This window comes from Dasypus novemcinctus, chromosome 11, assembly GCF_030445035.2.
Source record: "Dasypus novemcinctus isolate mDasNov1 chromosome 11, mDasNov1.1.hap2, whole genome shotgun sequence".
Lineage (NCBI taxonomy): Eukaryota > Metazoa > Chordata > Mammalia > Cingulata > Dasypodidae > Dasypus > Dasypus novemcinctus.
Window position 1 is genome coordinate 4,565,639 of NC_080683.1, and position 15,586 is coordinate 4,581,224.

A 15,586-nucleotide genomic window follows, 5' to 3' on the forward strand; every position below is an offset into this window, starting at 1 on the left:
CGAGGCCCAGGGGCTGCGCGGCGCTGCCAGGCCTGCCCCCACCGGTGCGGGCGCTTGCTCGGGCCTCGCTCTCCTTCCACCTTCCACCTTCGAAAGGCCAAGCAGCTGCTGCGGCAGGTGCCCCGGAGCGCGCTGTTACCAGTGCTGGGCTCATCCTTGAGGGCAGGGGGGGAGCGTGAGCGGAGCTGGAGGGCAACCACAGAAAGCAGGAAACTTAAGGGAGAAGAGGGTGCACGTAGGGCTGTGAAACTTCGAAGAGGCTAAAGGAGGAAGCTCCGGGCTCGTGGAAAGTGCGCTGCGAAAGACCATGAGCCGTTCCACTGCCCCAGAAACACACAGGAAGCCACAGTACAAAATACCAGTTTTATTACAAATATCAAGACTCCACAGGTTATTCATGGCCCAGCATAGTGCCTTTGGCTTATGTCGGAAAACAGCTTTCACATAATCTGAATATTTCTCTGAATTTTCAGGGTGCTAGCCACACAAAAGCACCGACCTTAGCTCTAAAACCCATTCAGACTAAGGAGTTACAAATCCTACAGTTATCAATATCAGGAAGGCAGCCTGCAACATCAAGAGGCGCTGGGACAGTAAAAAACAAAACAAAAACAAGTGCCGCTCATGGCGGAATTTCAGGCTCACCAAGCGCCGTACATTTTAGGATGAGACTCTTCCCAGAAGCAGCTGCCTCCTTTGTAACTCGTAAGATCTTCTTTGTTCCCAATTCTTCCTCCACAGAGAGGAGAAAAACAGGGAGGGGGGGGGGTGTGCAATGCCGAGAAGTCCCTCATTCTGGAGCCCCTGACCCCCCTGGAATCTGTACCATAGCCCAGTAGCGCCCCCTCTTCTCCAGGAGCTGCTGGTGGGTTCCTGCCTCACAGATGCGCCCCCCCTCCAGAAAGAGGATGTGGGCAGCCTGCTCCACCAAGCTCAGACGCTGGGTGATGAGGAGCACGGACCGCGAGCCCCGCTCAGGGCTGTCATACAGGAGCTGCTGCACCTGAAAAAGAGAGAGCCGGTCAGAGCGGGGACCTTCTCAGCCCAGGGAGCCAGCTGTGCTTCCAGAGCTGGGACAGACCTCGCCAGGCTCACCGCCACCAGCACCCCGAGGCCCGGGATCCCCGCTCTGAGCGCTTCTCTGTCAAACCTTTGTTTAGTTAAGGCATGTTCACGTGAGGTGGCAAAAGTGGGCAAAGAGTAAGAGTTCTGTGGGGAAACCATTGGAGAGTGGAGGGTATTGGGTAGTCTCTCCTCTCTACCCCTGGACTTGGGGTTTTTATATTATGGTTTAAGGAAATACAGCTCAGTGGTGAACAGCATGAGCATTCCAGAGAGGCAGTTCTGAATTTTGCTCTGGACTGATACTCAACAGCTGTACGAACTCGACTGTGCAGCCTCTCTCAGCCTCCATTTTATCATCTGTAGCATGAGGACAACAACCCGCATACCACAAGGATTTCTGATGAATAAGTGAGGGAGCACTGGAAAGGACCCACTACTGTGTCTGGCACCTATCACAGCACAACTGATTTTAGTTAGTATGATTAGGATGACCTTTTCTTTGTTTGGCTTCCTAGATTCAGAGGCTGTAGACTGTCTCTTCACTGGTTCTAGATATCTTGGGAAGAGGCTAATGGGAACTGAGGGATCTGGCTTGAATAATTGTGATGTCAGTATGTCTTCCATGGAATAAATAAAGGAAACACGACTGGGTGAGGGAGTAGATGTGGTTCAATCAGTTGGGTGCCCAGCTCCCACATGGGAGGGCCCAGGTTCGGTTCCCAGTGCCTCCTACAGAAGACGAGCTGACTCAACAAGCTGACACACTGAGCAGAGACAACGAGCAGACAGACGAGGGAGCCATCTCAGGGGGAGAGGGAAAACAGATTGGGTGGGATAGAGGCATTATGAAGGTGACTCTCACCCGTATCTGGCTGTCTGCATCCAGGGCACTGGTGGCATCATCCAGGATGAGGACACGTGGTTTCCGGATCAATGCCCGGGCCAAGGCCACTGCCTGTCGCTGACCCCCTGACAACTGGCCCCCAGCCTCACCTACCTCTGCAGAGGCAAGAGCCAAAGTGAGAGCGGGGTAGCCACAGGTACACGTGCACACGCACACACACATACACACTTCCAAAGAGGGTCTGGGAAGGTGACCAAAGTTCTGAGGCTAAAGGAGCCATAGGGACAGGATTGTATCACTTCAAACTGAGGTCAGTGCAGAAGCAGATGTGACTCAAGTGGTTGAGCGCCTGCTTCCCATATACAAGGTCCCGGGTTCAATCCCCGGTGCCGCCTAAAAAACAAACAGGAAAAAAACAACCCTCACTGGGGAGTGGATGTAGCTCAAGTGGTTGAGCACCTGCATCCCATATATGAGGTCCTGGGTTCAATTCCCTGGTACCTCCTAAAAAGAAAAAACCCTCAAAGTGAGGTCAATGGGGCAAGAGAAACTGAGGAATAAAAGCAAAACTATTGGGGCTTCCATAAAGATAGAAGCGTCTGGGTGGTGGCTGGGTGGTGAGAGTACCTGTGTTGTAGCCCTGAGGGAATTCAGAAATGAAACTGTGGGCTCCGGACTCCCTGGCAGCAGCCGTGATCTCCTCCAGCGTTGGCTCGTAGACCATGCCATAGGTGATATTTTCTCGAAGACTTCTTCCAAATAGCTGTGGCTCCTGTCCCACTGCAGCCACCTAGATTGAAACACGATGAGGACTCAGGACAAGGGACGCAGGAAGACGGCTATCTTGGGGTTGAAGACCCAAAGCGTTTATTGAGAGCACATCCCAAGAGCACGCGCCCTCCAACCACGCCATGCTCTCCACCCACGGTCTCCCGCCATCCACTCACCTCCTTCAGGGTGCTCAGCGAGAGCGCTCTTCTTACTCCACATTCCCCATCCTCCCCATGCCATCTTCTAGCTCACCTGTCTGTGCAGGTACTGGTGCTCATACTGGGGAAGGGGCTCCCCGTCCAGCAGCACACGCCCCTCCGTGGGCTGGTACAGATTCTGCAGCAGGGCAGCCACCGTGCTCTTCCCAGACCCATTGGGCCCCACCAAGGCAGTCACTTCACCAGGACGGAGGGTAAAGGTCAGCCCCTGGAGGCCAGAGTCACACGGTGAATGGCAGACTCAGGGTCCGACCCTTCTCTTATTATATAACATGATGGCTCACCCCAAGAAGAAAGAAGAAAAATGGGAAAACAGAACAACTACTCTCCCCCACACCACAGACTTCTGTTCCCAGAGATGATACCTTCCCAAGAAGGGACAGGAGGGAAGTGGACTTGGCCCAATCGATAGGGCGTCCGTCTACCACATAGGAGGGCCTCCCTGACCTGTGTGGAGCTGGCCCACACGCAGTGCTGATGTGCGCAAGGAGTGCCCTGCCACGCAGGGGTGTCCCCCATGTAAAGGAGCCCCACGCACAAGGAGTGCACCCCGTAAGGAGAGCCGCCCAGTGCAAAAAAAGTGCAGCCTGCCCAGGAATGGCGCCGCACACACGGAGAGCTGACACAGCAAGATGATGCAACAAAAAGAAACACAGATTCCCAGTGCCACCAATAAGGATAGAAGTAGTCACAGAACACACAGCGAATGGTCACAGAGAGCAGACAACTGGGGAGGGGGATTAAATTAAAAAATAAATCTAAAAAAAAAAAAAAGAAGGGATAGGAGTCAGACGAGGGCAAAGACAGAGCTCCACTATACCACACGCTTGATTTCAGTACCAGAAAAAACCACATTCCATCACGTAAAGTCAAGGAACAATGGCAGAATGGAGACACAGATTTTGCTGCAGCAATTCCTTGAGATGTGAGCACCTTCTCCCTGAGAACCTCCTCTCCCATTCTTCTTGGAAGCCTAAACTGTTTGTTTTTTTTTTTTCCCTCCTCTTCCCCCTTCTCCTCCCTACTGTTTTTGCTGCCTGTGTCCATTCGCTGTGAGATCTTCTATATCTCTTTTTTCTTAAATTTTAAGATTTTTTAAAATTGTATTTTTTTTAGAGACACACAAATCACACAAATATATCTATTTCTCTTTTTGTCTTCCCTTCTCGTCTTTCTCCTCGAGGATTCACTGGGATTTGATTCTGAGGACCTCTGATGTGGAGAGAGCTTCTCTGTCAGCTGCGCCACCTCAGTTCCTGGTCTCTGCTGCACTTCACCTTGACTCTCCCCTTCATCTCTCTCTTGTCGCATCTTCATCTTGCTGCGTGACTTGCACGGGCACCGGTTCACTGCATGGGCACTTGGCTGGCTGTGCGGGCACTGGCTTGCCAAATGGGCGCTGGCTTGCCATGTGTGCACTTGTGGGGGCTTTTGACTCCCCACGCAGGCACTCAGCTCACCGCGCAAGCACTCAGCTCACTGCTTGGGCACTCAGCTCACCACGCGGGCACTTGCTCACTGTGCAGGCATGCTTTCTCCTCTTCTTTTTCCCTAGGAGGACCCAGGGATCTAACCTGGGTCTTCCCATATGGTAGGCAGAGGCCGCACATGTGCTTCCCCCAAACTGTTTCTTGAGTTTAGGGCAGGTTTATGGAGCAGATGGTACTTGTCTTTGCCTTTGAATGGGTTAGAAAGAATCTGTACTCAGTGTTAAGTAGGCTGAGAGCAGGAAGGAAATTGAGGACGGTGAAACCGAGGGTGGGGCTGGTGGGCTGCATGCATCAGTGGGTTGTACCTGTAGCACTGGAACACCTGGCTGGTTTGCGTAGGCAAAGGAGACATCCTGGAACTGGACAAGGCCCTTCAGGCTCAAGGAAGTCAAAGGACCACTGGGTGGGCAGCAAGGGATCCGGTCCAGGTATTCAAAGATTTTCTTTGAGGAGCCCATGGCCTTCTGTATACTGGGGTAGCTGAAGAGCAGACCCTGGAGGGGAGGTGCGGGGAGTGAGAAGGAGGTGGTGAGCCCCAACCTGCTGTCAGAGTAGATGGGGCGGGCAAGGTGAGCGACGTAAGGAGAGGGACAAGGGTGGTGAGGGGATGGGGAAAGGAGGAGCACTGGAGAGGGAAACGGGGGGCCCTCACCTCCACAGCTGAGGTGAACTGCATCTGGTAGAGAACAAATGTGACGAGGTCCCCGCTGCTTGCAGAACCACTCGTCACCAGCTTCCCACCTGCGTACAGGATTGCCACCTTCAGAAGCATCCCTGAGAACTGTGGAGAAACCAGAGAGAAGAGCACTCATGGGAGCAAAATCTAAGAGGGTACGTAAAAGAGAGAAAGGACCGAGATATAGAAAGTTCCCTTCCCCCGAGTCACAGCAGCAGGCACGACGTGCAGAAAGGAAGCAGGAAACAAGGCCCCACGGTGTCTGACTCAACTACTGCTCAGGGACGTCGTCGTCACCCTCACCACCTTTGTTTTGGTAACATGTTACTCTCCACAAAACTTTCAAGAATGTGATATGTCATCTAGTATCAAGAGCCCTAAAACGGTCATTATCACTCCCATTTTTTAAAGTGAGGAATCAGTCTCTGAGAATGTCCACCATGTGCTCATGATCACGGAGTTAGCAGACGGCAGCATCGAAGCAGGAGTGTCTGCTGCCTGGTCTCTTCTCCTTCCCTCACGTCACTGGTGCCCCTCGCCCCTGGCTACCACTATCCTCTGGCTCTCAGTAGCACAGCCACACAGTCCCAGCTTGAACCAGGCCCATGTGCAGGGATTTACACTCCCTGAGCTTCCCGAGAGACAACAACAAAAAAAAGGCTCTAAACTGGAAGACGGGGAAGAGGACGTGGCTCAACTGATAGAGCGTCTGCCTACCATATGGAGGGTCCAGGGTCCAAACCCAGGGCCCCCTGACCCATGTGATGAGCCGGCCCACAACACAGTGCTGATGCGCGCAAGGAGTGCCCTGCCACGCAGGGGTGTCCCCCTCATAGGGGAGCCCCACACGCAGGGAGTGCACCCCATAAGGAGAGCCGCCCAGTGTGAAAAAAGCGCAGCCTGCCCAGGAATGGCGCCACACACACGGAGAGCTGACACAAGATGACACAACAAAAAAGAGACGCAGTTTCCAGCCTGATAATCCAAGCGGATGAAGAAGAACACACAGCAAATGGACACAGAGAGCAGAAACGGAAGGGGAGAGAAATAAAACAAATCTTTAAAAAAAATAAAAATAAAAAAATAAACTGGAAGACACAACATCGCCCTAAAAAGAGGGGTTGGGAGAATTTTGTGTGTTACAGTGAAAGAAAGCTATCTAGAACCCCTAAAAAGATGGAAGGGTGTAGGGACCCTGAGAAGGGTAATCGAGCCTCAGTTTGAGAATACTGAACCAACCACTGCCCGGCAGAGGCAGAGGAGGGAGAAAGGTCATTGGCAAAGGAACAGAGCCAAGGCCCCAAGATGGGAAAACGGGCGTGCCTCGCCAGGTGCTCACACTGCTCGTCGACAGGTTAACTGCGTAGGCCAGCGCCTCCCGTCGGCTGAGTGGCTTCATTTCCTGCAGCTTCTGCTGATACCTCTGGAACTCGCCCTCCTCGTTGGCAAAGCTCCGGACCGTGAGGATTGCTGACAGGGCCTCGATGGCCACCTGGCTGGACTTTGCCAGGGACTCCTGCACCTGTTCTGCCAGCCCCTGTGGGCACATGGAGAGGAGCTGTCATCAAGGTTGGCAAGAAATGAGGTTCACTAGTACCTGACTTACCCCGTCGGAGGCTAAAGGTAAGAAGAGGCAGAGGGATAGGAGAGAAGCGGGAAGAGAAGGACACAGCTATCACTAAAGGAATACAGGGGAGGGGAAAAGGACTCCAAAAGAGGCGGGAGCCTACCCTTAAAGACAGATTAGGGGTTGACGTTAGAAGGAAAGACAGGGACTATTATGGTCAATGTTAGGCCATCTAGGATCATGGACTGCAGGGACAGGGAGCTCTGCGAAGATGGACAATATGTGAGGGGGCTGGGAAAGTTGTACTTAAAGCAACTTAGAGGAACTGAGTCCGCCCAAACCGGGGAGACCAAGTGTCTCTAGAGATGAAAACTCCTTGAACACACCTGGCACAGTTTTCCCAGCCTCTTGGGCAGGAGGAAGAGCAGAGGCAGGAAGAGCAGGGTGACCACGGTGAGGGGCAGCGACCCCCAGAGCATGAGCCCCAAGAGGCACAGCCCCCGCACCAGGTACCACAGCAGCAGGCTCAGCTTCTCACTCAGAGACTTGCTCAGGGCGGCCGTGTCCTCTGTCACCCGAGACGTGATGGCACCTGCCAGGGGTTGGGGAGAAGAACGGGGGAGTGAACGAGGCGAGTGCGGAGCGATGGAAAGACTGACAGCGAGCCAGGGTGCGTGAGGGGGGGCGAGGGCACGGTCTTCTGAGGAGGCTGGGGCACACACATATGGGCAGGGGTAGGGAGCGATTTGGGAATCTCCATGCAGGGAGAACGAGCATAAGAACGGAGTCCACAAGCCTGGCCCAAGAGCTTCAGTTTAACTATGAGAAAATTGATGCCCATGGGAATTTCTGTCTCTCTGAAAACTCTCCATTCCTTAAATAACTTGCGTATCCCAAGCTCAGCACATAAGCAGAAAGAGCGTAAGCTTCAGAGGTGGAAGAGAAGGGACAGTGCTCCTGGGAAGCAGTCCAGGGGGCTGGAATGAGCACTGCACTGGGAATCAAGAGAGTGGGGTTCGGCCCCCAAGTCTGTCATATGTGACCATGGAAGTTTCAGCATTTGGGGTCTGAGCCTCAGTTGCCTTCTCTGAAAAGCGATGCAATTGGGCTCCAAGATGTCAACATTTCCAAATAGTTTCTACCGAAGGGTATGGAAAGTCGGAGGTTTCTAAGGACATAGACAGAAAGATTTGCATGGAAAAAAAAAAATCCTGGAGGAAAAACTAGGTTTATCTGAAGGTAAAGAGAAGACTATTTTGCTCAGACTGGAGGTGTATCAAATGAGAAAGGACAATGTGTGCGTATGAGAGAGACTGAGAGAGACCAAATTTCTAAGTAAAGGAGGATGCACGAGGATATAAAGAGTACACGGCTATACCGCGGAAGAGTTTCATGAAAAACCTGTTTGGTTCTGTTGGAAAAACTCCGTCTCCTGGCGCAGGACGGCCCGGAACACCTCCTCATGCAAGTGGGTGTGCACGCGGCCCATGGAGCTGTTGTAGAGCCCGTCGCCCAAGAACTCCAGCACCGCGCTAGGGCAGGGGGAGGAAGGGCAGGGTGAGTGCTGGGGGGTGGAGAAGGGAGGGCCGGGCATCCCCACCGCTGCTGTGCACTTTGGATGGCAAGCGCGGACCTCCAGCTGCCTCTTTTCCAGGACGCCCCATTCTCAGCCTTCCACCCTTAGCCCCCAGACCTGGCTACGGTGAGAATGCACATGAGAGTGATGTTGCGAGTGAAGAGGGCAGCCGCGTCATCCAGCAGGATCCAGTCACTGAGGCGACCCAGGAAGAGGGGGACGGCCGTCTCCCCTGGGATGAGGGGGAAGATGGGTCAGTCACCAACGCAGAGTCCAAGCAGCTCGGCTCTAACTCCACCGCCACCTGAGTAGGCTGCCCTGTAGTTGTCCACCAGACCTTTCCAGGTCTAATCAGAAAGGCCAGAGGTCATGGAGTAAAGAACCCTCCTGTTAAGAGTCAAGATGCCGCTGCCCAGGAGGAAATGCCTTGCCCAATGTGGGCAGTGACGAGCCGCCCAGGGCAGGGCTGGACACCAGCGCTCCGGGCCCCCCAGTCCTGGGCTCTTTCCTCTAGACTGGAGGGGCCACCTCAAGACCCCAGCGGGGCTGCCACAACACCACCACCCTATCTGATGACCGTTCCCCTTGATTCCAGCCAGTCCCCTGCGCCCTCCCCTCTCCACCGGTGCCCCCTTACCGAGACAGGAGAGGATCAACAAAACCAGAAAGAGCGGGAAGCGGCGTATCTCCGCGCCCAGGCAGCCGACCAGGCGGCGCACGGCGTCCGCAGAGCCGCTCTCCCTGCCGGGCCCCCAAAGCCTCCCGAGCTGGTGCCACAGGGCGGCCGCGGGCAGCGCCGCTCCGTAGCTGACGGCGAAGGCGTCGGCGCGGCCGGCCCAGTGCAGGACCCCGGAGCCGCCGGCGTCCATGGGGGCGCGCCACACGCCCAGCGCTCGGGCAGAGGCGAGTCCCGGCAGCGCCAAGCCCAGCGCCGCCGCCAGGGGCTCCCAGGCCGCCAGCCAGCTCTGCGCCCCGGCGCGGTCGCCGCTGGAGACTGTGGCCCCGAGGACCCCGCGCGCCCCCAGCCGCAGGACGGCCCAGCGGCTCAGGCCCACCAGCCAGGCCCGCAGCAGCGGCGGCGCCGCGGGGAGCAGCCGCAGGGACAGCGCGGGCAGCGCGGGCCGGAGCAGCAGCCAGTCGGCGAGCAGCAGCAGCGCGGCCCCCAGCCACGCGCAGGGCGCCCCGCGGAGGCCGAGGCAGCCGCGGGGAGCCGGGGACCCCGAGCCGGCCATGGGTGCGCCCTGCCCGGGTCCTTCGCGGAGCCTGCCGGGCGCGGGGACCGAAGCGGGGAGGGAGCGGGGGCGGGCCGGGGCGGGGCTCTCGGAAAGCCCCGGGTCAACCGGGTCACGCTGGCTGGAAGCGCGGCCGTTTAGGGGAAAGGGAAACCGAAAGCGGCCGCGGGGCCCCGGAGCCGCCTGCTGGAAGCAGCCCCACCGCCCCATCTCCCCCACGCACGCCCTTCCTCTCCCCCCCGCGCCGGCGCCGCGGGATGCCCTGCGCGCAACTTCGGCCCCGCGGGCGCGCAGCGGGGCTCGCCGTCACCCGTCTCCGGGCAGATCCGCGGCTCGCGGGTTGGCGGCGCCGCGGCCCCGGGCGCACGCGCGCCCCCTGGCGGGCGCGGCGAGGGGCGGGGCTCCGGGCGGCGCGCGGCGCGCGGACCCGGCAGGAACCAGAGCCGCGGGCCGCGCGGAGCCAGGCGCAGGCGGGATGCTGCGCGCGGGAGCCGCCGCCGGGGACCTGCCCCGGGCCGGAGAAGTCCACACCGGGGTAACGGGCCTGGGCTTCTGAGGGTTAGAGAGGTGGAGGAGGGGGAGTGGCAGGGACACCGCGAGCGCTGGGCTGTGCGCGGAGACTGTCACAGGTGGGGGGCGGTGGCTGGGAGCACCTTGCATCCCGCCGTGGACTTAGGGCAACTGCACTCTGGAGAAAGTCATCCGGGGGGCTGCGGAGGGTCGGGGCATTCGAGGCGGTGGAGGGGGGTGCCCGGGCTCTGAGCTGGAGGCATCAAGGGGAAGCTGTTGTAAAACGCTTTCGCTTTCACTCTGGGCTGGGCAGGGGGGGTGTCTAAATCAAAGAGGGGGCTGGAAGGGGAGAGAAATAAATAAAAAATTTAAAAATCTTAAAAAAAAGAGGGGGCTGGAGACATGCAAAGAGATGAGGAAAGGGTGCCCTGAGTGGAGCGGGGCAACGCTTGGAGAAAGGAAATGTGGGCACTGGTTGAGAAGGGTCAACTCATTGCACAGAGTTATGATGCCCGAGCTCTGATAATGGGGGCTCCGTGGGAGCTGGCTGTGCCTTACCCCAGCGTGGCTTAGGAAGCCTCCCGCTTGGCCCAGGTGCCCCCTTCCCGTCTTCCCTGCCCACTGCCGCATGCTGCTGGGAGCCTTTGCTCAGGCGGGGTGCCTGGGACAGGTGGCAGCCCCAAGGCTGACGGGTCTCCGCTGCCAGTCTGCTGCCACCACTCTTGGTTTGGAGGCAGCTCTGTTAGAGAGGAGTAATCGCTAGGATGGGGTTGCCCCAGTTCTGTGGCCAAACCCTTGGTAAACGGGTATGCTAGAGTAACTATGGAATGGTGAGAAAAGTCCTACTAAAACAATTTGCAAGTTAGAAAATCTCCCCTTGTTGCAGAATGAGCAATGGAAAGTAGGAAGACTCAGGACAAGCCATAGGAGTTGGGCCTGGGTTTTAGTTCCAGCTCTGCTAGTAATTCTGTGTAACCTTGGATGTCAGTTGCCTTCTCCGTGCCTCAGTTTCCTTATTTGAGCCAAATGATCTTTAAGGCTCCTTCCAACTCCATAGGAGTAGACAACATGTAGTTTTATCCTCCTTTGCTAGTCCTTAACTCTTTTCTTGACCTGGAAAAAAAAAATCAGCCCAAACAACCCAGTCTAATTCTCTCCTGGTACGTGTCTTACCCCAACTGCCTGAAAAATCAATTTGCCTCTTGATCAGAAACTCCTCAAGTGAAACTTAATTGAAACTGCTTCCGTGATCATTGCTTGCTTACCTCCTGCCCTGTCACCTGGCTCGACTAACTGCTGACCACCTCAATGTTTTACGCCGTTCAGTTTAGAACAAACTCACTTCTGATTACATGGGGATGGGAATGGAGGATTCTGAGCCCAAACAAACCTGAACTCATTTCCCAAATTCACAGTAACTTGCTTGGGGTCAGGACTGTGCCACATCTGCATGCCCTGGAGCATACATATAGCAAGCACATGCCGTAGAGACTATTTATTTGTGGGGCTGCTTAGGTGTCCCCGAGCCCGTCCCTCAAAGAGAGCTTCTGCCTCAAGGAGGAGCTTTCCTGCCTCTCTTTAGAATGGAGAGGATTCTACCCAGGAAAGTCGGGGTTCAGGTATGTGGTTCGTTCTGTGTTGCATCGAGGCCGGTCTGTGACATTCCCCTGCCTCAGGGTAGGGCAAAGAGTGGAAAGATGGAGAGAAAACCCTGTCCTGGGAGTGGGCTCTGGCCTGAATTACTGCTCAGCCTGAGCCGGCCGCCTCTCCTCTCCGGGAGCGTCTCCTGCCTGCAACGCCTGGGGATCGAGTGCCGACCTGCTCTGACCTGCATGCTCTGTCTCTGCAGACGACCATCATGGCCGTGGAGTTTGATGGGGGTGTTGTGGTGGGCTCTGATTCTCGGGTGTCTGCAGGGTGAGTATCAGAGAAATTGTGGATTTGCAAGGAAGCAAATGGCCCCAAGTACACCTTTTTCTTATTCATGAATAAAAACCAGTGACCTGGACCTTTGGGGAAATGGGCTTAACCTTCAGAAAGGGAAGGCCAGTGGGAAGGCGTGGGGGTGGGAATCCCCTATATTTTTTAGGTAACATTTTTGTAATAATTTATTTAAAAATTAAAAATATTAAAAATATTAGAGAATTTAAAAAAAAAAGAACAGGAGACCACTATACTAAGATATTGGGCAGGTGCTTGGCCTCTCAATTCAGGAAGGAAGATCTGGGATCTGGGTGCTTTGTGGCCTGGCCATGTATCAGATGGGTGAGTGTAAAGGAATAGGGTCTGGGGGAAGACGAGATAGAGATTTGAGGGTCCCTCTTTCCTTCTCTGTTTGGGGATAGAAGAGATGGTTCTGCCAGGCAAATACTCCACTTTCTCATTTATCAACTGTTAAGCCAATTTTGTACCCCACCCCCCCGCCCTTCCTAGCCAGAGTTTCTTCACATGCAAAATTTGCATATGGGATTAGAGCAATATTACTTTTATTGCGTTCTTTAGAACACTAAAGTTTCTCAGGAGGACTAACAGCCAAAACAAAAATTGATAAGAGGAACATTTTTTATTACCATCGTAAGTTAGTGTTTCATGTGTGCGTGTTTTTAAAATAAAATCTAAGCCTGAAAATAAGTCTAATTTTGACTAATACTTGCAGTGATAACATTTATCCATAAGTCTATGTTTTGCTTTCTGCTTTCACCCAAGCATTAAATGCCATGCACTCCACGACTGTTCTTTTGACACATACATTTGAGAACCACCCAGTGGTTAACTGTGAAACGTGCTGTGAGCTCTAAGCTGAGGACTCCCTGTCCTTCCTACAGAGAGGCGGTGGTGAACCGGGTGTTTGACAAGCTGGCCCCCCTGCACCAGCGCATCTACTGTGCCCTCTCGGGCTCGGCGGCCGACGCGCAGGCCGTGGCGGACATGGCCTCATACCAGCTGGAGCTCCACGGGTAGGACCCGGGCCTGCGCTCCTGGCGCCACACTGCTGGAGCTCCCCCGACCCCCTGGACTTCCAGGATGTCCGGTGCCAGGAGCACTGAGCTGGGAAAGGGAAAAGCTGTATTTTGGGTCCTGCTTTTACTAGCATTGAACGGGCGCTTGAATTACTGGAAGCGCGTTACTGTGTCTGGAACGCACGCGCACCGGCGCCTCCCCTACCTCGCCTTGGGGCTGTTTCGATAATCAAGTGATGTAGGGAAAGCAATTTGAAAACTGGAAGTCATTATAATAATATAAATCATGGGGAAGAAAATGATGATGCGGCCCACCATAATCTCAATCAAAGTTACCGAGGAGAAAGCAAGGTCATTTGGGCGGAAGTGGAGCTTATCTGCCTTTCCTACGAGGTCAGGGTCCTCGTAGAAAAAGAGAGTTAGCTGACGGGGGCGGGGAGAAGAGGGCGAGGGAAACTTCTTGCGGTTGGTGGCAGGAGCCGCTAGCTGCCCTGTCCACGTGGGAGGGAGCTGGAGTTTGAGCTGTTACAAGGGCAGGGATCAGGAGTGGCGACGGTGGCACCGGAGGGGGAGGGGATTGGGGGAGCCACGGGGACCCCTGCGCCTAACATCTCCTTCAGGATGCAGCTGGAAGAGTCTCCTCTTGTCCTGGCTGCCGCTAACGTGGTGAGGAACATCACCTACAAATACCGGGAGGACCTGTCTGCGCATCTCATGGTCGCCGGCTGGGACCACCGCGAAGGGGGCCAGGTGCGCCCCTCCCCTGGGTTCCCCGTTCCCCGCAGAAGGGGGTGGCGGTCATGTGTCATTGTAGCGAGGAGTTCCAAAGGCGCTGCCCCCGAAGCAAAGTACGCAGTCTCAGTTGTTGGGGTGCCGGGGCTTCCCCGCAGAGTGGAGGCCCCCCGCTCGTCTCAGTGGGGAGAAGAGGGGTGACGCTTCTTTACTCTGACCGAGGATGCCCCCGCCCCAGGTGTATGGAACGCTGGGGGGGATGCTGACTCGGCAGCCCTTTGCCATCGGTGGCTCCGGCAGCACCTACATCTACGGTTACGTGGACGCCGCGTACAAGCCGGGCATGTCCCCGGAGGAGTGCAGGCGCTTCGCCACTGACGGTAACGCGCGGGGCGGGGTGCCGGGAGGGCCTCGGACTCGCGGAGGAAGCCAGTCAGGAGCAGCGCAGGGGGAATGTGGCTGACCATTTCTTTACCTCGGTGTCCAAACTGGAACACTCCTGGGAGTGAGAAAGAGCCGGGCGACTGGCAAACTAGATGGGAGTTCAGGGCAAGAGGCGTAAACCAGGACAGCCCCGAGTCCACCAAGCTGTGCAATAGGGCCACAGTAAGAACTGATTTTTAAATAATCAGGGATTTCGTGAACTGCTCGTTAAACTGATGACAGTTGAATAATGAGCATGGTGGGGACACTTACACCGTGCACATCAGCAGAAGGTGCAAATCAAGACTTTTTTTCCCTCCCAGCTGGTTTACCAGCACACCACTAACTATGCCCTTCTGGAAGACGGGTTTGGGGCGGGGGGGTTATTTGTTGCTTTTAAGATTTATTTACTTTATTTATTTACTTATTGCACTGGAACCTCCCACATGGGAAGTGAGTGCCCAACGGCCTGAGCCACATCTGCTCCCCATGGCTGCAGCGTCTCTGGTTTGTGGCATCTGCTCTTTTAGGCGTCTAGCTCAGTGGTAGGCAGGCACCCAACTGGTTGAGCCACATCTGCTTCCAGGAGATGGGTTTTGAGGCCTGAAAGTGCTAGTAGGCACATGGACAGGAGGGGAAGGAAAATCGTTTTGAAGCTAATCCATTCTCTCTCCCTCTCTCCAACTTGAAACCCTGTGCAGCTATCGCTCTGGCCATGAGCCGGGACGGCTCCAGTGGGGGTGTCATCTACCTGGTCACCATCACAGCTGCTGGTGTGGACCACCGAGTAATCTTGGGCAATGAGCTGCCGAAGTTCTATGATGACTGAGTCTACTCACACGTCCCTTCCTGTTTTGTAATAAACATGCTAAGACCAGAACCTGGTATGGTCAATGGGAAATGGACTTGGAACCAGACGAAGCTTAGGCAGGCGCTTCTTCCCTCCCAGGTGCCAACACAGGTTTTTTGTTCTTTAGTCCCCAGGTCCAAAACATCCTTCCCAGAACAAAAGGGTTGGGAATGGGATGCGGGCAATGCTAAAACTGGAAAGAGCCCTGGACACGACAGGCCACCATGTACCTGAGTGATTTTGAAATATTAGAAGCAATGAAAACTCATTCTGATAGTGAAGAGTTGGAACACATTCATTTAAGGCTAAGACCAATGAGTAGACAAGACACCCACACACAGGAGGAGCAGCTAACAGCACCAGCAAACTTATATAGAGAAGAATCCCCTCCTAACACATTTATTCACACGAAAGACAATATATGGTAAATACTTGAATATTTGGGGATACTTGTGAATTTCAAATACGAGTAACAATAACAATAGCTACATTTATTGAACCAGGTATTAGCTAAACACTTTATAAACATTAGCTCTTTGAGCCCAAATAAAAAACCCTATATAGATATTATCATTATCATCATCATCATCATCATTATTATCTTTATTAGAGAAGTTTTTGGTTTACAGAACAATTATGCATAAAATACAGGATCCCTATACACCATCCCAC

General features: G+C 54.7%; 2 protein-coding genes across 2 annotated transcripts; one reads left to right on the plus strand and one right to left on the minus strand.

Annotated features, from left to right (window-relative positions):
- Positions 1–349: 349 nt before the first annotated feature.
- On the minus strand, positions 350–9,619 carry TAP1 (transporter 1, ATP binding cassette subfamily B member). The gene is made up of 11 exons (XM_004479835.5): positions 8,845–9,619; positions 8,325–8,439; positions 8,033–8,163; positions 7,018–7,223; positions 6,404–6,601; positions 5,041–5,169; positions 4,694–4,882; positions 2,933–3,106; positions 2,537–2,699; positions 1,928–2,064; positions 350–1,003 (listed from the first exon to the last, which is right to left on the minus strand). Exons 1-11 carry the CDS (start codon positions 9,437–9,439, stop codon positions 791–793), a joined length of 2,250 nt encoding a protein of 749 aa, XP_004479892.2. The 5' UTR covers positions 9,440–9,619; the 3' UTR covers positions 350–790.
- A 214-nt stretch (positions 9,620–9,833) lies between these two features.
- Positions 9,834–14,944, plus strand: PSMB9 (proteasome 20S subunit beta 9). The gene is made up of 6 exons (XM_004479818.5): positions 9,834–9,974; positions 11,799–11,866; positions 12,775–12,906; positions 13,530–13,659; positions 13,880–14,021; positions 14,766–14,944. Exons 1-6 carry the CDS (start codon positions 9,915–9,917, stop codon positions 14,891–14,893), a joined length of 660 nt encoding a protein of 219 aa, XP_004479875.2. The 5' UTR covers positions 9,834–9,914; the 3' UTR covers positions 14,894–14,944.
- The last annotated feature ends 642 nt before the right edge of the window (positions 14,945–15,586 follow it).

Bases quoted from the DNA above. Each gene is read 5' to 3' on its own strand.
- TAP1 (XM_004479835.5), bottom strand. From the start codon at position 9,439: ATGGCCGGCTCGGGGTCCCCGGCTCCCCGCGGCTGCCTCGGCCTCCGC. The intron at 7,224-8,032 runs GTTTTTCATGAA...AACCCCTGGCAG, and splicing joins TTTCCAACAGAACCAAACAG to GTGCCATCACGTCTCGGGTG. The intron at 2,700-2,932 runs GTGAGCTAGAAG...GTTTCAATCTAG, and splicing joins ACCAGTACCTGCACAGACAG to GTGGCTGCAGTGGGACAGGA.
- PSMB9 (XM_004479818.5), top strand. From the start codon at position 9,915: ATGCTGCGCGCGGGAGCCGCCGCCGGGGACCTGCCCCGGGCCGGAGAA. The intron at 12,907-13,529 runs GTAGGACCCGGG...CATCTCCTTCAG, and splicing joins TACCAGCTGGAGCTCCACGG to GATGCAGCTGGAAGAGTCTC. The intron at 14,022-14,765 runs GTAACGCGCGGG...AACCCTGTGCAG, and splicing joins CAGGCGCTTCGCCACTGACG to CTATCGCTCTGGCCATGAGC.